Raw genomic sequence first — 24,010 nt, 5'->3', positions numbered from 1 at the left:
TTTTGCTTCTTACAATTTGATGATGCTGTCTTTCTTTACAAAATTTTCACAGACCCTTCTAAAAAATAAGGTGAAAAGAAACAATAAGCTTCAACACACATGCAATACAACCAAACTCTACAGCACCCAGTATTACACTAACACTCCACTAGTTTCTCTACCTGCAACACAGCCACACACACCACAATTGCGAGATTGCAAGCCATGCCCATTAAAACTAACATTTTCAGCACAGGGTTGTATGATTACTAATTCTCCAGTACAATTCCTCTGTAATCCTTGCTGATCTGAAATTTCTTTAATCCCTGACTTAAATCTAGTATTAAAATTAGGATTTAAATTCTTAAATATATCTACTCACCATGAACATTAAACTTATATTTTAATCCAGTGGACTCTCAGTTTATACCCAGTAAATAATTATAAGGCTTGAAAATTTATATTTTCCTTTTATATTAATTGTGATGCAAAAAGGAGCTCAGCCAACATATTTTCACAAGCCACACGTTATATGTCAAAAAGCCGCTTGTGACTCACTAGCAGAGTTTTGGCCACCCCTGTTCTATAATGTTAGTAAGACACTATTGAAAGATAATTAAAATAAAATCAGTAGATTTATATATGTATAAAACATTATGAGATTTAAACCATTTAAATGAAACATTTGTAGTTTTGTGTTACAATTTCTAATAATTCTAGTATGAAAAAGCTTCATGTATATCTATTTTCTTTTTCTTTTCTGTAGTGGGGAGGAGGTAAGCAGAACAAATCAAATTCATGCAAAGATACAACAGTGAAAATAACAGATAAAATATAAAGTTTTGGTCCAAATAAATTTAGATAATTATCTGGAGGGTATCAGGAGGTTATGGAGATTTTGTAAATGAAATTTGACAGTTTTTTGATGCATAAAAGTATTTTTAATTTTAAAACCAAAATTACCTTGCATGTTGGATAGTCTGTATTCTAAATATAATATGTAAGAGCAAATAATTCATTTTAAAAAAATGCTAAAACTTAATTTATAGTATATGATAATTTGTGCATGCATGCCTTGTAATGTTTACTGATAATCTGCAAAATGTTGTGAAAATACGTGTATATTTTAAAGTTATGGTATGATTACTTTCATGTTCTGTCTAGTCTATTTTATGTGAACATCTTTTTGACCAGATGACATTTTTTGCTACATTGTTGGTACTTTGTGGATACTTTTTTATCCATGAATGTATTTATTTAAACTTGTACAACCATCAAGTTTGAATAACCTTACATGAGAATCCTCTCACTGATTTGCAAATGATGTTTAATACAGTGCCAGTTATTTTTTGATAAGTGTGTTCAATGTTTCTCTTTAGTTAGAATTTCACAACTAATGTTTTGCAAAATGTCCACAAGTCTACACCTTAGTTCATAAGAATATGTAGTCAAAGCTTGTGTTTATTTTAAAATGGGTGTTTAGCTTGTGAGAAAGCTTAGTCAAAACATTTATTTAATATTTTGCAACCCAGGTGTAAGTATGTTGTTAGCTTGTGTGAAAGTGTAGTTGTAAAGCATTTGTTTATTTTAATCACTTTATGTGGTTAAAACCTTTGTCTGACTTCTGATGCCCTGGGGTTCCATTTACACCACTGCATAAACAACTGGTTTTTATTAGCTCATTCATAACTGGAATCTTAACAACATACTCATTTAATTATTGTATAAGCAGCTTGAGTTAGGTTATAAAGTTGGAGAAATCATTCCTGTTACCTGTCCAGTACATTATCCACTTGGGTGTCTTTCCCATCTTTCTCAACATTGATACCATTTAATAAATTTCTGCTCATGATGTTCTATTCCTTTTTTAGGACCTTGGCTTCAATGGAGTCACTTATTCCCTTGTATCAGATGCATATGTGGACTGTACAGAAGACTTTACATGAATAATGGAATCTTGCTTGGGATCTTTTGGACTCAGACATTAACATTCGTCCTTCCATTTGTAGGTGATCTGCATTGGTGGTTGACCAAAGCTCACACATCATTGAGTATACTGCTTCCTTTACCTTGTCTGGATTGCAATGATTCATGGTTGGGAGCATGGACTGATCATTAGGAGGATTCCAGACAATGATTTCTTACCATATCAACATTTTGGAACTGCTGGCAGTACAATGTACTTTAGATCACTTTCTTCTTGTAAAGAATTGACTTATCATGATCCATTCAGACAGTTCTACAGTGGTGCTTTTTTCAATCATCAAGGGTACACCCCTTCAATTTTTTTTTACAATTGAGCCTTGGATCTCCATATTTGGGCCAAAATACTTGAGATATGTCTCTTTTGCATATCGTGTTCCACATGCTTTCAACCTTATGACAGATTGCTTTTTGGGCCAGACAAAATCTATCCCAGATAGTGGTCTCTCAACCCTCATATTTTCCAGAGGTTATGTAAAGAGTGGGGTACTTCTCATCTGGGTGCATTTGCTACTTTTCTCAGTACCAAGTTACCTCTTTGTTTTGGTCTGAGGTTTCCCATCCATCCTTCATGCTTTCAGCCAGGATTGGAACAACCTGTATCTTATTGTTTATCCTCCCATACTACTTCTTCACCAGGTGTTTTCAGTCATTCATGCCACTCTGTTTCATGTCCTTCTGATTGCTTCTTACTGGTTGGCACAACATTGGTTTCCTCCTCTTCAGTTCCAAATTGCCCCTCTCTTTCCTTCTTGTCTCACTCCATCCCTTCTACTTCAACTTCAGCCATTGGTCTTTGATCCCACCCTTCTTACTCTCCATCTTCATTTTTGGCATTTATCAAGTCTCTTGCCAAGGAGATCATGGTTGTCTAGGTATATTGCATCCTTTTTAACATGATTTTTGTATTCTTTATCCATGGAGGTTTAGCAACACAAATGGAATATCTTCTGTCATTGATCTTTGAGTTGGGGTTTCCTCCCTTTTCAACTCACCTTTTCTCTTATTACAGATTTTGTTAATTGGCTGTTCAGTCATAAAAACTTACTCTGTCTTCCATAACTGGTTATCAAGCAGTCTTATCCCCCATTGGTACCATTTAGTATTTACCTCCTCTACTTTCTTGTGATTGTTGTATTAACTTTGGACTCATAGACTATCCATGTCAGGAGGTCATTTTAGATTGCAGTGTATTTGTTTTACTTATCTTTATGGCATATTATCTACTCTTGTTAACTTGTGGGCATCATCTATCTGATACATTTACCATTAATCTTTCCCACACTTTATGCCACACCACATACACTCTCCTTTATTTGGATTGGTCTTTCTTCAGCTTTTGAGGGTAATTCTTTCTCCTTGCCAACTTTGCTTTCTTCCATATCCCATTTTTATTCCCAGTAAGATCTGGATAGACTTCTATATCCCATATGTGCCTACATGACTTCTTTCTGTGGTTCCCATGTTCTTCTTTTTATTCCATGGCAATATTCCTCTGTTTTTAATGTTTTCTCTTATGCCATTACCAATTGGGTTTCACTGTTGATTTGGTTGGCATATTCATCCATGTATTTTCTTCCTAAAATCTGTACCAGGTGTTATCACATGAGGTTGAGCACTTTATCTTTTCCCTGGTATATCATCTCCATCATCCATTGGAGAAAATGTTTTAGTCAGGTATGTACACCAAGTCTCATGTTCATCTCCTACTATTTTTATCAGGTGGCTGTTTCTTCCTCTTCAAAGTACCATCTTTCACCTGTTGCTATCCTTCAAACTTTGATGAGACTGTGACTGGGTAAATCATATATATATATTTATTTTCTTTCAGTCACATGTCCCATTTACTCCATTATGGATCTTGTTCTGTGACAAGAAGTGCTTGTTCAGGTGTGTTTTCTATATCTCAAGTCTGGAAAGTACAGCCAAAATGGAATAATAATAAAACAATATACCTATGGACAGTAATGCATACTGTTTCAGATTCTGTATTCTACAAGATTGGTAGTGAGTTTTCCTTGTGATATCTTTACTTCATTTGTGTGCTTGTTCTAAACCATACCAACCCATGGACTTATATGGGTAAAACAGAAAGGGATAGCTGTTCATCCTCATTGTCTCTTTGACTGAGTAAATCTGGGGTAGTCTACCTTTCAGTATAACATTTTTGTGGTCATCCACTGTAATATCTCTGTTTTATTCCTCCTAGTTATTTTAATGGAGTGTGGGAGTACTTACCATTTTCCAGTTCTGACCATGGAGGAGCCATTCTGGATGTGTTCACTTTCATTCAGTAAAAAGTAGGGTGATGGTGTTCTACTGGTGTAGATGGCAGATTCTCACACTGTTTCATTTAGCTCATTCCATTCATCCTTCATCCATGGCTTGTCTATCAGGTGGAATGTTTTCAAACATAGACCTTAACTCAGGAAATTACAGATTCTTGTCCAGTGGTTGCTGATGTTTCTAAGTTTCTTTCATGGCTCTTGAGAAGAGGTTTTCTGTCTTCTTAATATTTTTCTCTTTACCACAGGATCTTTTTTTCCTCAGTACTTATTCTTTTGATTTGTTTTTTTCTGAATATGTTGGTCACCTAGGCATCCAGTGCTTCTGGACTGGAACATAAATGTTACATAATAAATATTACATGCCCTTACATTATGCTCATTTCAGCTCATTTTCTCTGTTTCACCTATCGTTTAACATGTATTTCCTACTGTTCTTGGTCTGAAAGCATTGTCAGTCAGATATATTCCCTGCTAACATCACTCACATACTGTACCATCAAACTTTCTTCTTTTTTTCTTTATCCAGATGTTTCCATCTTTTCCCAGGCCTTGATGACTTGTAAAGGTAACTCCTCTTTTTTGCCCATTTCCCATTCATTTCTGATCTCTACTCTCATCCTAATACAGATAGACTTCTATACTTGATGCATGCCCTTCATTATTATATTGCTCACATAGTTTTTCTTAAGGGGTTCCTGTTCCCATCTATTTCTTCTCTGGCAACTATCTTCCTCAAGGCATTTTTTACCCATTCCCAAACCAGTTGGGTTTATCATTTAATCTAGTTATCTTATTCATATTTTTGTTACCTCCCATCACATGTGCACCACCCTTTTCCTCAGATTCTTGTCTCAGTTGGTCTTTGGAGAAGATTCTTCAGTTGAGCATGTGGACCACCTGTCAGGCATTTATTTTATCTCCATTATGTTGCAGTGTCTACATCTTTAGGGTATTGCCTACCACCTGTGGCTATTCCTCACAGTTCATTGCAACTTTGACACTAGGTAAGCCTATATTAATCCTTTCTTTTCTTTCAGGTGGCTGACCAGGTATTATTTAGCCATTCACATCTGCACTGTAAGACCATGTCAATTTACATATCATGATTCTGTGGCCATGCAACACACAGCTCAGAGATGGAGTGTTCCACAAGATCACTTGTAAATTTAGCCTTGCAATAAGTTTGCTTCATATGTTTGCCTGTTCCAGACTATACTCCCTCATGGACTACACAGGTAAAGCAGAAGAGGATAATTGCCCATATCTGCCATGCCTTGTATTGAATAAATTGGTATGGTCTGCTTTACAAAATAGGGTTTCATAGTCACCCATTGCACTATTTCAGGTGTTGTTATTCCTCTGGACTCTCCACTACACATTCTATACCCATTTCTTCTAGTGGAGCATGAGATTCCTTACCAAGCCGCTTTAGTGGTGGACTGTGGAGGTATCCTTCTGAATGTATTAATGAAGTACGAATAACATATATATGCATATATGGTTGTAAAACAGTTCAGTTTAGAGTAGATAATAAAATATTCACTACTGTGTGGCATATGAATGAGTTGTCAAAATTACAGTTTACCTCTTTGATTGGGATCTCTCATCCTACCCCCACTTGGATGTTCATTCCTAGTGGCTGGGTTTTGGATTTAGAGGTGAACCAATGAAGATAAGTCCTCATGCATGTATTACATTTATACTGTTGTTACGCCATCTGTGTTATGTGTCAGGGCTGAGGTACTTGCAGATTACTATGCTTCTTTCCCTTGATATTCTCAGTATTCAATGAATGTTACTGTGCTTTGGGTGGTTCCTGCCAATTTCAAGTTTTAGTGAGATGTATTACATTACAAAGACATCATTTTGATGCTGGATGTTGGGTTCTTGGATCAATAAGTAATTTTTTCTTATTATCATGTGTCCCATTCATGGGTTGTTGGGTATGATATTCCCTCTTGAGTTGAAGATGGTATGATCCTCTTTCTTACCCCCCACATGGAAATCAGTATCTGGTAACCAGATTTTGGATTGTAGTTGATTTAATGACAGTATGATTCTCATCCTGTCTCCACATGGATGTTGGTTCCTTGTGGCATTGGTTTTGGATGAAGATGGCTTGCTATGTATGGTTCATTATACCCTAGCCACTCTACACTTAGGGGCACAACCTTTTAATATTACCTATTTTTATGTTTTCTGGGAATGAGTTTTCAAATATTGTATGGTTCAGATCCTTATCCTGGAAGTGCTTCTCTGTTTTTCTGCTTATATATGCAACAATTTTCGATAATGGATGAAGAGTATATCTGTTTCAGAAGTGGTGTGATCTCCTTCATCAGATATTTGATTCCAAAGATTTTCTCTTGAGAAGTGTTCTTCAGATGCTTCTTTTTTTTTACCTTGCACTGTTCCCTTCACCTATTCAACGTAAGATTCTAGCTAATTATGTGAGATGAAGTAAGATACTGTATTGGAAGATATAATTTTCCTCCATTGAAAATGTATTTCCAGTAGTTACTTACTTCAAGAGAGTTTGTGACACTCTTATTGATAGAGGTTTGTTGCACAATGATATGCATATGAGAGACATAGCAATCGGTTAATTTCAAATGAATGGGAGATTGAAGGCTTGTGGCATGTACAAAAAATGTTGTGCATATAAAAAGCAACACTTAGTGACAATAGCTATATGTGAGAAGAGGTAAATAAATGCCTATTTGAAATACATTTTCAGTATAGGAAAATTATGACTTTCATAATTATATTTTACAACAATATAATAAAACATTTTCAGTGTTGTAAAAAATCTCACCATTGAATGCAAAAATGCAGTAGTATTGGTTATGTCATTTAAATTGTGGCACCTCATTTAGCAATTTAGATTTTCTATGAGTGAGGAATCATTTCTATGTTGTACTCCAGAGTTACAAGTACATTATGGTGATAGATGGCTGCAGCACTTAGAAGGCTCTGATGTTGATATCAAACAAGGTCAAAGGTTTTTACAATTTAAGCCATCTATCTTCTAGGGAATCATAAAACCTAAAATTCTCTTTCCCTTACATAACTACAACTTCATTTTTGTTCCTCTTCTGATAAGTACTTATTATTCTGTTACAATAATGGATGAAGCTGTAGTGTTTTGATTACTGTCATACAAGATCTGATTTCTATCCTGCTACTCATGAAAACCTTGGCTCAACTTAGAGCTAAGAGTTCTTGTTATTTTTATCCAAAACCTTAGAGTCGTGCTCCATGTTCAGTGTTCTGTATTATTGTTAATCTTCAGAATTCAATCAGCTCTTTGTGTGCTTTCCTTGTTCAGTGTTTGGATATTTTATTTGATTCAGATATTCACTTTTGAATATTATTCAAGTTTGTTTTAAATGTGTTTTCCTCCTGTTGTTGCATAAACAGACACATTGGAGAAAGAATGAGTATTACATATTTTATCAATGTGTATACAGTATCATCTGCATTTATTTTATCTGTTCATAATGGTTCTTAAGGCTGTCCTTGCATACTTACATTTCTTAAAATTAAAAATTTGAATCTGCCCTTTCTGTTGTTCAGGAAATCAACAATTTTTTTGTTAAATTCTTTTACAGTTATTCAAACTATACTTGTTTCTGGCTTAGCTGAAGCTGAGCCTGTCTTTTTTTTTTCTCAGGTCTCAGACTCATGTCATTTAATTTTTTTATCTGTAGAATACATCATTAAAAAATCAGAGGTTATTATTTTGTTAATTTGCCAAATAATCTTGTATATTTCAGTTAGATCACCAATCACTACCCCTCTCATGACCTTCTTCATCTCATCCTATCTCACTGTCTCAAGATTGGTGCTGATTGATCAAGAAATGTGAAAACATATAAGGAACAGACATACAGACAGACACACACATTGATGTTTATATAAATTAACTTAAGTCTTTTCAGCTTGATCCAAGTAATTGAAGTTTGATATTTTTCTTTGTTATTAAACACAAGTTACATAAATTGTTATCTGTACTTTGCTGATCCTTCATGTTAAAAGTCATCTTACGAGAATAAATAATTGATTTATTGAATGTAATCAGTTAATACATCCCAGTAGTTAATCATGAAGCAACTTCTACTAATTGGTCAGCTCTATCTACTTTCAAAGCTTGATCATATAAAAGAAAAAGCAGTTTAGCACTATAGTTAACAGAAACATCAAATTAATTCTTATAATTTTTTAGTATTTCAGATTTTAGGAACTCCATTTAATGTAATGTGCATTTTATGTGTAAATTACCTACATTCAAATTTAATTTTGTTGTACTCATGGAATATTTGTTTTCATTTATCATAATTAGAACACAAGTAAGAATAAATAGATTTTTAAATCAAAATATGAAACTGGCTTTGAATTTTATTTCTTTCAATCTGCATTAACATTGTAAAAATATAAGTGTGATCATCATTGTTGATTCAATAGTTTAAATTTTAGTGACAGAATTACACAATACTGTTTAAAAAAAGTTACAAACTAAGAACCTTTAGGGGTGATAGTATGAAAAACATAAATTCATGCATCTTCATGTGCATGTAAGATGTTCATAGAATTGTCAATGAAACATTCTGTACTTCATTGTTTTGGATAATCATGGTTTTAAATGTGGTCTTAATTATATGCCTAAAACCCCACTTTAAGCTATACAAGAAGATACATATGTATTCTACATGAGATGGAAGAATTCTTCAAGAACAATGATAGTAAAAAATTTAGTTTCATATTTTTTCCATCATTTTTAATTTTTATCTTTCTTGACTCTAGAATTTCTTGGCTTATTTCTTTTCTATTTAGTTTCATGTTTATTACATTTATTGTTTCCCTGTACAAGTGATTATTGCCAGTCTCAATATATGGTGATTGGTAAGATGAAGACAGTTTAGTCTTCAGCCTGAGTTAAACACCTTAAATGTTTATTGCTTATAATTGTGATCCAAAGTAGAGTAGTAAATACCAGATGGTGCTAAGTTAGTATTATTTATTATGTTAAATCATTAGTTTTTTGTGATAATTTTGGACATTTTTGTGTGTTTTGATTACTGTTGTATATGTACGATATATATATATATATATACACACACACACATACATTATATACAAGTGTGATGAAACAAGCCACAGATACAAAACTGCTGTAATTAATATATATATTACTTCAGTTTTTCATATATTCAACAGTTTTATAGAAACATGGGCTTTTAACTGAACTTCATCATTTTTGTTAAGTATATTAACAGGGTTTGAATTAAATAAACAAAACAAAATTTGCAACTATATGTGTAACTTAATTGAATTTTAGAAATTTTTTGCACCAAACTGAATATTACCCATGTGATTAAAAAAAAAAGACTGTTTAGTTCTCTGTGAAATATATTTAAGACTATGTGTTGTTGTATTGTGTATATCCATTTTTTTTTACTGTTATTAGAAGCATACTAGTTTTATGCATGACATATACTGAGATATGAGAACAGTAGTTAATCAAAAGAATGTGTTTGTCCATTTTATATCTGTAGGTTTCCAGTTGTTTAGTCATTAAAATAGTTTGTCACAAATAAATGAAATTTTAGTAGAAGAATAAAATGTATTAAGTTATTGAAAGTTTTACAGTAACTGATATTTTGTTTGTAAAATAGTAATAACATACTCAGAGTGCAAATGACACATGTATAATGTTAATTTTGTTGTCATGAAACTATATAAAATTATTATACATGTGCTTCTCTTTTTTACTTCTAATGTTCATATTTGAAAACCAAACACTGGTAATTTATTTTAGCTTAACAAGCTTAGTTTTCTTAAAATGTTTCTTAATTATAATATAAATGGTTTACATTTTTTTTAGGAAAAGGAGTCATAGAATGTGACATTTGTCAGAAAAAATTTGTTAACAAATATAACTTGCTGGCTCATCTGCCTCACCACAATGAGCTTCGTCCACATAAGTGTGAACACTGTGGTAAGTCAACAAGTTCTCTGTTTTAATGAACAGTGTTTTATTGTAACATAAATATTTGTTGGTCAGTACTGTCAGTACATTTTCTTGGATATTGACAATATTTTAGTGGTTTTATTAAGGAATCTAGTTGGTATTGTACAATCCATAAAATGTGATACAATATACAGACTTCAAAAGGAGAATCAACTACATAATGCCAGTGTAGATTTGAAAATTATAACTATAAAACTTTAAAAATGTACTGATCACAGCTAATACTTAAAATTAAACAAAATATACCATATAATAAAAAAATGATACAACTTTTAATCCTTACAACATTTTCTTACAGCATCAAGTGAAAAAAGTTATTTACAACAACATATGTGATTTATCTCATTTCTCAACTATCTAATCAGGACAAAAATATCAAGAAGTGTCTTTTAACAATAATATTAAGTCTAGTGTCACTCAGCATATAAAATAATATTCCTTCTGTAGTACTCATCACCAAATATGCTTGATCTTTCAGGTGTAGGAGTGCTATAATGAAATAGTGAAATCCACAATTCTTTGATAAAGAGTAATTTAACAGTAGGTGGTAGATGGTGTCAACTAGTTGCCATTTCTCTAGTCTAGCACACTCAAAAATTAGGAATGGCTGGTACAGATAACCTTCAAGTAGCCCTATGTAAAATTCAACAAAATAAACACAATTACTTCTGTAATTCTTTTATGTGTTCTGCAAACCTTTTATGAAAATGGAAAACAAAATAGTTGCATTTACTTTAATTAAAATTTATTCTTCAAGTTTAGCCAGTCATATTCCTTGCCAATTGTTACTTGAACCACTAATTATGGACTGTCTTTTGTGACTGCTTGTTACCCCTCTCTTGCTTCCATTCATGAATATAGAGTTTATGTTGATCTCATTAGTGTCAATTTCTTGTCTTGAGCAAAATGTTATATGTTTCATTATTGATTGTGAACTGCATTAACTGTCTTCTAGATTACTTACATTTTTTTAGTCAGTTTGTTAGTCACTTTCATATTTTTTTGTTGAAGATGAACATATTACTTATCACCAACTTTGATTATAGATAACATGTCTGTATCTCAAATGACATGAGTGAACTAATTATGTGCTGATAACTATTGTCTTTTAGGCTACTTCTGTATAGAACATCTGAGGTAGACTTGTAATGTCCTTTGTTATCAGGATAGTAATTTAAGTCTCTCCTCTCCAGCCTAGGTTTCGTCATAACCTAAAACATTCTTTCTACTATTTCACTACAGGCACTCTTTTTAAACCACCTTCTGCACAAGTCACTGAGGTACATTCAAAAGTTAAACAACTTTACTATTAATGTATGTCAAGGAACTTTACATTAAAATGTGTGTTATAATTCAAAACTTTAATTCCTTTACTTCAAAAGAAGCCTTGAAAAAATAACTTAATTTCCAATTTTCTTGTCACATGACCCCAAATTATTAAAAATATCAAATTTTGCAACTTCTGTATTGGATGGAATAAATCACAGCCTGTACATTTACATCTATACAGTTAGTACAGCCACATGCCCAATTGACACTAATAATTCAAAAGTCCTATTGTTGAATGTAGTAGGAATAATAAACAAAATTTTCTGACTCATGATGGGTGCAACAACCATCATATATTCTTTGCTTTGAGGTGTAAAAGCCACATGCATTTCCTACACATACTTGGATATAATTATCAGAAAGAGCTCATTTTAAACTATAACAATGATTATTTTGAAATTCATGCCATGTTGTCAACATGAGGTAGCTTTAACCTCTTGCAGTATTGTTGACTGCTTTGTTCATGATAGTACTTTGGTTGTTTCTTACCTAAATATGTTCTAGTTACAGAGACAGTTAAATTCCATTTAGGCTTTACTTTTATATCATAGTTAATTGTGTATTATTATGTTTTAAAATGCATCAGTGAAAGGTTTAAAATTTTTTTTCAAGTTATCTTAAACTTTGCCCCAGATCTCAAGGATTATGACCTTCTGCAAGTGTAAGATAGTTTTGCTGAAGGCTTGCACATCTCTCCCAAAGATATTGTTATATATCCTAAGGCTATCATTGAGTTGTGTTGAGGTGGTTAATAAATTGTAAAGGACAGAAAATGGAACACTAAATGTAAACTACAAGTGAAATGGTAAAAGACATGAAATTATGTATATGACTCAAAAAAGATGTATTTAGATTATTCAGTTAAGAGTTAAAAGATGTGTACATATTTCTATTTTCTAATTAATTTTAAGTATTTCACTGTACTGTACATTGATGATAATAGTCAGAACTAGTGATACATTAGATAAAATGGAAAATAATATATAAACATTTAACTTTTAAAAAAATTTTCAGACTTATTTAGTAGGTTCAAGAGTTTATGCAAATGAAATACAAAAGTTACATATAATATTTAACAGAATCTTACTCATTTTTGTGAGAATTCTGACAAAAATCTTAGAATTACAGTTTGTATTGTTGCACACATATCCTGAGACTTAATTTGTGTCCTGTTGTGAAAGAGTTAACAATTTATCCAAAAGTAACTGGAAAGAGCAATATTACTGATTTAGATATATGGTTAGTAATGGTGTTATATTACCTCCAGGCATGGTGTTTTGGGGTTGTGTATACCCACTAGCAGAGTTGTAAGTTATATTGTTGATTGGTATTATATGATTTACTTTGCATACCCACCCTTAGTTCACATAGTACTATATAAGTGAAAATTGATTTTTGAGGATATAAATCAATTACTTTTTGTTTGACTTGTTGTGGTATTGTATGGTGTTTACTAGTAGTATTTTTTATACATGAATTATCTACTAGCCTTGCATTTCTGTTGTATATAAAGCTTCTACTATTCTTGCAGTTCTGTTGCATAATATTTATTAGTAGTATTTTGTTGTATGTAAATCTTCCAGTTTTTCAGTGCTGTTGTTTGAAGTGTACTAGAATTTTACTGTGAGAAAATACAGCATTAACTATTTCAGGCAGATTATTATTCCAAGCATTGAAGTTAATAAAGCCTGTAGTGTCAGGTATTTTGATTTACTTTTCATTTTTTATTTCAAAACTGTATTAATTCTGTTCTAAGTACTGTAACAAAGATTTATTTCTTAAATAGAATAAACAGTTGCATGTTGATACTGACTTTGCTTTATTAACACTTTTAACAGAACAGCAACTAAATGTATGATTTCCATTATATATAGGAATTATAATTCTGTTTAATGATTTTCAACATCCCAATATAAACATTCTTTCAGTATCAGTGCTAATAACTGATAATTATTCTTTTTTTTAACTTATTGTCTTTGCATTTTTTTTTTTTTTTTTTTCAGTTTGGCAGCATATTAAATATTAATTATTGAAATTGAAACTAAAAGTGTGCTTGGTGAGTTCCCATTGTGCCTTCTTTTCTGTTGTGGTGTATTGGTTTAATATAATCATATAAGAAGTATTGCTGGGTAACTTTAAATAGTATCTTTGATTATAGGAGGCACGGTTGAAGGTGGCACAATAATGACAAGGATGGTACTGTACCTTGTATTTGTTTCTAACTGTCAAGTGTTTAAAGTTATTTTGCAGCTAGTTCATTGCATTTTTGACGAAACTTCTTTTGCATCTCCATCATGACTGATTCAATTATAGATGCCTTAACACTGTCATCTACAGCTTTGGGCATATTTGTGTTAAATTCATATTTAATGTTTGAGATTTCTTTGAAGTCTCTGCAAAATTTCTGTTGTGCTCTTCAGACATCAAAGTTTTTTACATTCTTTATTTTCATTCTTTAATTTTCCTGCAATACATTTTCATGGTCATTGGGTATTTTAACTTACTTTAGGTTTTATTTTTAAAAAATTTTTTTCATTCTTCTGTCTTTATATACAGATCTTCATTCCATTCTTAGAGTCTAAAACATGTTTTCAGTTTTATTAGAACTTCTCAAACCTTACATAATTTGTGTTGCTCTAAATTCCACATTGAACAACAATTTATCTTCAGGTATATTGGTTTGTACTGATATAATGTATTATAAATTGTATTGATAAATCCTTTTGTAGGTTATATATAACAATGAAAACTTGTAAAACTCTATTTAATATAGATGGTAAAATATTTGAATCTAAATAATCACAATGTCAGCTATGTCTTTCACAATCTGGTATGTGGTATGTTTATATAGAATTACACAGTATCCTAAAATCTTGACTTGAATTTTAACACAAAATAGCATGTAAATGCTTAAGTTTTAACTCACTATAATTTTAGCAAATATACTAAATTATATATGTTGATTAATAGTTTCTTGAAGTTTCATACAGACTTCAATTAGATCAACATTATTTCTACACTTAAGAGATATCCTTCTATGCACATTTAAATAAGTAGTTCTACAGAAAAGGGTATCTGTAGACAAAACTCCTATTAAGTAATTAAAGAAAAAGTGTTATATTACACAGCATTTATATTTTTTTAAACTTTCAAACAAAACCAGTTTTAAACTATAATAACATACTACTTTGCAAATTTACCACTAAATCAGAATGAGAATAGTAGTTCTTTATGAATTATTATATAGTTGGAATCCCCAATATTTAAAACTAAATGTAATATATAATATTATACTTGTTTTATCAGAAATTCTGAAACATTGTCATATAGAATTTGAAACAAAAGAAAATGAAAAATTATTATTATTTTTTGAAAATACATGTATGTTTTAAATGACTGAGTCTCATATAATTAAATGACTGTGACAGAAAGCTGAAATTTTAGCTTTGACAGGTTCCTTTTTCTATTGGAAGAAGCTTAAAGGTTTCTGTACTAAATATTAGGATTTGATATATGCAGTAGCCTCAGTACAGATGAATCATTGTGTAACTTCACAGTTAATGACAACAAAATTTTAAACAATACAACCATGTTTTTTCTGTGAAAAACTCCAGTTTTATTTTTGAACACACCTTTTATTTGATGGAGTGAAAATAGTTGTAAGCAGGGGTAGCCTTAGGCATATTTGGGAATCTGTTGGAAGTTAAAAGTATGGGTATGAAAAGAATGAAATTAATGCATGATTTCCTAGTTGTAACTAACCTGATAAAGTAAATTTTCAGTTGAAAAGCATCAAAACTGAGTATCTTATAATATGTAATGCTTCAAAATTTAATATATTTTTAAAGAGTGTAACAAAAAACCTGGTAACAGCTATGATAAAGCAACAGTAGTTTTGTCTGAATAAGGACAGCTCTACAGTTCAATTGGCATTTTGTGAAAAAAGATGTGGAAATGTTTAAACATTCTTTTCCTCAAGACTACTTAGGGATTGGAAAGCAAACTTTAAATCAGTAAATGTGAAAATCTACTTAAATAGAAAATACATGAAATGTGACCATTTATTTATCATGTTTCATCTCTTTGTCAGTGAATATATATTGCTGTTGTCTTGAGTTTGACTGGTATAGTATTAAATGTAATTCTTTATATAGTAGAAATACTAACTATAACAACAAGTATAAAATAAAAAATAAAATTTTAATTAAAATACTTCTTGCTCAAATGTTAAGCTGCATTACTTGTACATGCCTAAGGTTGCCCCTGTTTGTGAGAAAGTAGCCAGTAGTGTTGTAGATACACCAAAACATACTTAATGTTCACTGACACTAACTATTTCTTGATCTTCAGTTTTCACTCTTTGCCTATCTGAGCACTGAGAATGCTTGCTCCAGTCTTTTATACCACACTTAAATGCTTTGGGCAAATTTGAATTTGCACATTTCTCCACCAGCTTCAATGCTCCTTCTATCAAGGTACTGTAAATAAGCACCTCATCCTGATAAGGTAGTCACTTTTTCTCGACAAATCATTTGCTACAGGTTTCCACCAGGAGTGTTGTGATTGTTTACTATTTGAATGTGGTTAGTATTTCTACAGTTATCTTTTCATTGATAATTATACATTATTTGAGAAAAAACAACTTACTAACAGGTATGAATTCACAAGTTAATGTTTCTGCTATAGATGTCAACCAGATCTTTTCTATTCCAACTTTGCTATCTAGTGTTTATCAACAGCGAGGAGACAGGTCACTCACAGTCAAAGCTCTTTATGATATGATGCATTGTGAGATAAAGACATATATGTAGACTGAGTGTGTCTTTTAAGAGGGTTTTGAGGCAATCTGGGATGACTGGTGAGAATTTAGACTGGCTTTTTCCAGCTCCTTCTTTTACTAAATCAGCCTCAATAGAGGATAATTTTGAGTATCCACCTTCATCCTCTTTTCTTCAGTTGTTTTTTATAGCTTGTGAGGTTTGGGAGTCCCTCATATTGCATTTGACTCTACTACTTACTTGTAAGCAAAAAGGTTGGCAAGTGATTACTTGGTTTTTCTCCTTCTCTTGATATTGCTATTTGTGCTAGGCATTTTGCCAGTCAATTATGTGATAGGATAGCTATGCCTTGTCCCACACATTTATCTGATCAGCATACTTTGGCTTATCACTATCAGGAGGAGGCCTGTTTAGATTCTCAATAGATGGACCCACTTTTGGACCTGAGAGGGTCTAAATTGGAACCTGTGGTCATTTTAAACAGATCAAAGTTTTCTCACATTTGTTTTCTCTCATGACTGTCCAGAGGTTTTTGTCTTCAATCCAACTTTTGTCTGAAGCTTATCAATGTTCCCCTCAGCAGTATGAGGATGAATTTGGGATTTTGCTGACATCCACCTTTGCCAAATTGTTTTCTTCCATTCTTTTTTTGGAGTCCTGACTGATCTGTTGTTGAGATTTAATGTGTAGATATGCTTTATAGAAAAGGTTTGTTTACCTTTTTCTTTCCTCAGGGAATTATGAGAAACTCCTTTTCTTCATCCGATGTTAATTGGTTGGAGTTCCAGAGATATTAAAATCCTGAATTGACACGGTTTAGTTGCACTTGCCTTTGTCATCCTTGGATTCTTATCTTTCTGGCTCTAATTTAGGAATATCAGCCTGCAGTATTTCCTGAACCTTTCCATTGGTTCCCTGGTCAAATGGTTCTCATAATAGGGCCCATCTATATTCTCAAGGATCTTCTGCTCAAGCAGACTGACAACAACAGCATTGGTGACTACAGTGCTATCCAGGAGATGGGGGAACACCACTACAGTAATTCCTGTATTTTTGGAACTCTTTCACCAGGGATCCACAGATATTCCAGGTTCTGGCTTCAGGGTTGGTTATTCAGTTTACATCACCTTACCATTGTCTGCTCAGCCTTTTGCCTTTACACCTCAAACAGATCCATGGCAAGTGATGTTCCCAGGCTGTAAGAGAGTTGTTAGTGAAAAGGGGCAGTAGGGATGGTCGATTCCATTCTTCTGGGATTTTATTCCTGTCTATTTGTAGTACCAAAGAAAACAGGAGGTTGGCAGCCAATCATTGATCTATTTCAACTCATCCAATTTTTAAATTCCTCTCACTTCACTATGGAATATTTTCTTACACTACAATGGCACCTGGCACCAGGGCTCTGGATGACAAAGTATGATGTTACTGATGCTTATCTCCAAATTCCCGTACCATAATCATCCCAGAGGTTTCTCAGGATTGTGCATAAGGGTCAGGTGCTACAATTCTGGGCTCTTCTTTTTGGTCTTTATGTCCAAAGGGTTTAACTTCAAAGGTGTCTCTCTACTTAACCTTAACTAAATTTCTCCTTAGGTTAACAACAATGGTTTATCAATGAAAATGGAATATTTATTATCAGTGATGTATTGAAAGAAAGTTAAACCCTCTTCATCCAAAAGTGTGTGTCATATCTTGTTTTTCAACTTGGTTTTTTTAGAAGGGGCTTGCTTTGTATATGGTGGCTTTTGTATTCTAAATATTGGGAGGTCTACTAAAATTCTTTCATTCTCCTTGGTCCAAATGACCTTTTCAATTACAGAATTTGGATTTTACAGTTGTTTTACATGTGTTGACTCATCCCCTGTTATATCCTTAGCTTCGTGTTTTTTGTTTCATCTTTCTCTTAAGTTAGATATTTTGTTGTTTTTGGCTTGTGGATGTCATTGGTTGGAGTTGTTTGCAATTTATGTGCATAAAACTCTTTATTGTTCCACACTTGTATTGCTTTACCCCACCTAGTCATTTCTTCCCAATACTCTGAAGTCAGAGAAGGGGAAAGATACTTCTTACCAATCCATTTGTAAACCATGTAAAATCCCAATCATTTGTCATGTTCTGAAAGGAGCTTCAAATGTTGTCTGTCTTGTACTAATTCATTTCAAGGTATTAATAATTAATTGTTCATTCATTTGGATCCTTCTATTTCACACACTTATCTCCCATTACCCCCTCAAAAGATGGCTTTGTAAATTGATTCACATGGTCTATAATTGATTATCATTACATTATCTTGTGTGTCGCATCTCATCAAATTCATCATAGCTCTATGTTATTAGCTGCCTAGTTGAATTGCCCTCTGGAAGACATTATGCAAGCTGGTATGTGGCCTACTTTTAATACTTTCCTATCTCATTACTTATGTGATCTGACAATATCTTTTTCTAAGGGTTTTCGATTATCCCTCTGTAGCTATTTTAACAACATCTGTCAGACTTAAACCTGAGGTGAGTATTTTTCTCAATCATAAACTCTTTTATTTCCAGGATCTCTCTGTTTTTCACTGGATCCAACTCTGTGGTGAGTGCAGCCCAGACAGGTATGCTTTCTTTTCTCAGTTCTTTACTAGCAGCCACTTTCATGATAATTAATTTTGCAACAGGCTCTGTTGAAATGGGGTGTTCCAAAAGACCAACTAAATGTCTAACAGATGATAGTAACATATTATGGACTGCCAGTTATGGACGAGCATAAGTAAAGCTAAAGGTGATCCTGACCATTTTTGCCATCCCCCACTGGTTGGATAAATTGGGATTGGTTTGATGTTGAAAATGTAGCTTGATTCACCTATTGCACAGTTTCCAGAGTACTTTTCTTCAAAACTCCCCATTGTGTTTTACCTTCCCCTCCAGATCCTACTAGTGGAGCTCGAAATTTCTTACTACCCTAGTTTTCAGTCACTGGAATGGTGGACAGAAGCTTTTCCTCCAAAGTGTTCAAGTGTTCCTCCACTCTTGGAGAAGAGGGTAAAGTTGGGGTCCTCTTACTAGGGTCTCTTGATGTTTTTCTCAGGTGTCAGTGAAAGTGGCACCAGCCTTTGCAAGAGCTTACTGGTATTTTCTGTTCAGATTTGACATGAATCTATCCAGTTGGGGAGTGCATGGTTCTTCTATTTGATCAATGTTGGTTTAGTATATTGGTCTTTGAAGATGGTACTCTATATCCTCATAATTTCAAACTTCGTGTGATCCATCCCATGTTCTTAGTTGAGCAAATATTCCACTCCATAATACCATGGGCAAGCACAATTCTCTTTGTCCACTTGGTTGAGGAGTGAGTTCTTTCTGTTCCTTTGGTTGAGCACAGCATATGTGATCCCATTATTCCAAGCCTGAGGTGTTACCTTTTGGACTTCTTAAGATGAAGGAGAAAGTTTGTCTACTTAAATGTTACTTACTTTCTCTGATGTGAAACACATCACTCTGTAGCTAGAGGTTGAGATTTAATCAAAGTACTTATATAAAACATTGCAGTCCAATAGCCTTAGCCACCAATGTGGGATATAGGTACTACAATCCCTTAATTCCAACCCTGAGTTGTGGAACCTTAGTTGCTTGGTTAGAGCTGGTCTATACTGATTACTGATATTCTATTCAATCTTTGATACAGAAACTGTGTTCCAGGCAGAGAGCATAACTGTTCTAGATGTAGTGTGGTTCTCTCATTCATGTACCTGTTTTTCTTTTGATACACTCCTGTTCTATACAGACACTTTCTATATGGATCATGCCTGCACCAACTTTTCCACCTTCTCAGTGTGGGATTCTAACTAGTGTAACTGGATGGTAAGTACATTTTAGAAGTTAAAATATCCAATAATACTTACCTCTTCTGATAATATTCTGCCCTACCTCCCCTCTAAAAGCCAAGTTATATTTCAAAAAAGTGATTACATTAGCAGGATGAGGTGCTTTTATACAGTACCTAGACAGATGGGGCACTGAAGTTGGTAGAGGAATTTGTAAATTAGAATTTACCTAAAACATTTAAGTGGGGTGAAAAGACTGGAGCCAGCATACTCAATGCTTAGACAGGCAAATATTGGATACCCTAAAGATTGAGAAATAGCTATAGTGTCAGTGGAGGTAAGTATTATTGGAAATACATTTTCAGTTTAGAAAAACATTGATCTCAAAATAAACATTTGACATTTCTTCTTTAAAAGCAGTGAAAAGTTTCTGTTATCAATTTTCTTACAGTGGTAACACAGTGGGATATGAAATGATTTAAATATATCAATGATATTATCAGTTAATTGTTTACTGTATTATTTGTGTTTTCAGTAATTGTAAATCTTTTTTTTCATCATTATTTAGCTGTGTGTTTCAAATATAAGCATTCCTATGAGAAACATCTCGAGGTGGTTCACAGTGACAAAAAGGAGCATCAGTGCAGCGTATGTGGAAAGCTGTTTAAAACTAAAGCTTACTTGAATGCTCATGAAACTAATGTACATCATTCTGGAGCTAAAGAAGTGTGCAGGTATGTCAGTCTATTTTTTGTTTGGTTCTTATTTACTAACAAAACTGCAATCAGTTTAGCACATCCATTGTAGCAATGTTAAAATATGAGTTAAAGCATATTAAGTGTTTCAGCAAGAAATGGTTCAACCTCAGTAAGTATAAGTATGTGCTTTATGCCCAAATCTCTCTTATTTTTTACACAATCACTTTTATTTATTATTCTTTTATTGTTTGAAATTTTAACTTACTGAAGGATGTGCATTGCAATACACAATAGATTGTGTCAAGCATAATAGCCAAGATATATGTATTCCAAAAACACATCACACATAGTAAATAAAGCATTTTGCAAATTAGCTTCTAAACAACTTAAAACTGCTGTTTTATGACATGACATAAGCTTGCATATCATTATACAAAGAAATCTATGAGTACATATTAATGACCAAGAATATTACTTGGAGTATTAGCTTTTAGCTTTTAGAAGCTGAAAGAACAGTAAAATTATTCTTGGTTTTGGTAGATTCTTTCCAATAGTTATTACCATCCTATATTTTCTTTTGATATTTAACAGGTACTTTTAATGTTTTATGATCTTCACTATAAAATAAATAATGGAGTTCATGTAGATGTCATCAACTTTTAAAAAAATTGTACAAGTTATGCATATAAAGGGTCCATGACTTCAGTGATTACAAGAGTTCTGATAAAGTATGAACTGTATAAAATGTCATAAACAAATACCCAGTCATTATTGTAACTAATTCCTCTAGTTACTGCTTAGGCCTTCTAAAAAAAAAAAAGGAGTTATTTCATCATTTTTGTTATCTATTTCTCTTTTTAAGCTTACACTGAGTATTGTAACAGGCAAAAACATTTAGGTATATTTTTACACTGACAATGTCGGGGTTTTGTATACAAGTTGGATTCTTCAACAGTAGGTGTCTGTGACTCATTGGCAATAACTTAACACAATAAACAGACAGCACACGATCCACTTGTTTTAAAAAATATATATTCAAAACAAGTCAAATACATGTAAAAAAATTCTTTACACTAGAGGATATTACAGTTATATCTACAACTGTAAATAATCAGTTTTAAGTCAAAAGTACACATAGTTTGATTCAATTACATTAGAGATAAGAAGACTAATTATTTTCTCTGTTCTATTTCTTAGTGTACAGTCTGTGATAAGTCAACACAGACTGGTTCTGTTACTTTAAAAAATCCTTTTCCAAGACAAATTATTCTCCTTATCTCTCTATTCAACTAAGAAACTCACTTTGAAATATCACCTATTGTGGCTAAACTAATAACCACACAAGCTAACTTCACTTTGATTGATATAACTTTTACTTACTTTCTTCACTTAGGTTGTTGGTTACGAAAATTGTCTCAAGAACTTTATATAATTTTCTCTCTCTCTGTCTCTCTTATTTTTTTTACAGCTTTGAAACACGATACAGAAATTCACCAGTAAGGCTAATCACTTACATACCAGCTAACTTTATGTTTTCTAACTTTGTAGGTGTCTGAACTTCATTTAACTAGCTCTTGTTTACTCATATATATATATATATATGTACACATGCACCTTCTTCACTGGGTGCTTGAACTTTTATAAACTATGCGAGCAATGCTATAATGTAACATACTCGTAGTATTAAGAAAAATATCAATAATTCGAGTAACTTGGCATTAACAGTTGTACAACAGTTGAACCATACACACAACATACAACTTTTAACTTGTTACACAACCAAACTTGTCATAGCTATTGCATTTAAAATAGTTACTTCTTGTTATGAAAAGTAAAGAATCATAAAATATTAAGTCACAAATGATGCTTTCACTAAACAATCTTGTATATCTAGCATACAAGATGATGATAAGTGTTTAACATAATTATGTTAAAGTGAAATTCTTAGCTGTTCAAGTTATGTTTGCAAGAATGTTAAAAATATGTTGTTCCCAAAATATATTAGAATTCACTAATAACATAGCTATGCTGAAAAAATAAAGAATTACTTGAATGGATATAAGAATATTTTGTGAAAATTCTCTATTTTTGTTATTCAGAATATGAACACTGTATTAGTATTGCAGCATGTGTTCAGGGAAAATATAAAGCATAATTAAACATTTGAGCAATAAATACCTTAATCCAAGTTCTTGTTTTTTCTTGTTTAGAATTTGTAACAAGAATTTCAAGACAGCCAAAATACTACGTGCTCATCTTAAATGCCACAGTGATGATGGAATGAGAAAGTTTATTTGCTCTTTTTGCCCTCGGGGATTTGCTTTTCCAAAGGACCTTCGAAGACATGAAAAAGTTCACACTGGTGTAAAGGATTATGAATGTGATGAGTGTGGAAAAGCATTTGCTCGTATGGATAACTTAAGAACTCATCTTAAGTTGCATAAAAAAGCAGAAGTATGAAAATCAGTGAAACATTGCTTAAAAGAAGTTGTACAACATAATAAAAATTGTAATAGTAGTATCTTTCTTTCCCAAATAGCTAAACTTTTCATTTGAACTACTTTAAAAGGATCATTAAAATTCTACTTGAGATTTCCTCATTATACAAGCATATAAAATTTGCACTTGTTATGCTTTAGTTTTGTGGTAATGTGTATATTTTTAGGTATATAAGATTTTTTATCAACAATAAAAATTCATTAAAATATCACAAAAAATAAACATGACAATTTGTAAGAAAAGTTTGGTGTGTGTTGAATAAACCCATTGCACTTTGCAGTAATCAAATTTTTTAATGATTTATAGCTTACTTAAAAAGCCATGTAAATTATAGTAGTTTTTTAACATTCTGTTCTAGTGTGTGATATGGTTTTAATGTTCTAACTCTGTATTCAATCGTTACATGAATTATTTCTTCAACAACCAAATTATTAAAAAATAGAGCTACTGAAATGTAATCCCTTCTGGTGGCTCAATGGTTCCTCAACAGGCTTATAATATTTAAAATTGGGTTTCAGTACTGTGGAGGGCACAGCATAGATAGCCCATTCTATAACTTTGTGCTTAGCAATGAATGTATGAGCAAATACAAGAAACATGACAGCTGAATAGAAGTGGGC

At 32.4% G+C, this 24,010-nt stretch overlaps 1 protein-coding gene across 2 annotated transcripts in view; it reads left to right on the top strand.

Moving 5' to 3' along the window:
• The window catches only part of LOC143244895 (uncharacterized), a 37,073-nt gene extending 13,441 nt beyond the window's left edge, over positions 1–23,632 (top strand). For both annotated transcript variants that reach the window (XM_076490376.1, XM_076490377.1), the window contains exons 3-5: positions 10,135–10,248; positions 20,762–20,927; positions 23,102–23,632. In XM_076490376.1, the coding sequence (XP_076346491.1) occupies positions 10,135–10,248; positions 20,762–20,927; positions 23,102–23,351 (530 nt within the window). In that variant the 3' untranslated portion in view covers positions 23,352–23,632. The remainder of the gene's footprint in view (positions 1–10,134; positions 10,249–20,761; positions 20,928–23,101) is intronic.
• The last annotated feature ends 378 nt before the right edge of the window (positions 23,633–24,010 follow it).

This window comes from Tachypleus tridentatus, chromosome 2 (genome assembly GCF_004210375.1).
Source record: "Tachypleus tridentatus isolate NWPU-2018 chromosome 2, ASM421037v1, whole genome shotgun sequence".
NCBI lineage: Eukaryota > Metazoa > Arthropoda > Merostomata > Xiphosura > Limulidae > Tachypleus > Tachypleus tridentatus.
The sequence above is the reverse complement of the archived record's forward strand: the minus strand, read 5'-3'. Positions and strand labels throughout refer to the sequence as shown.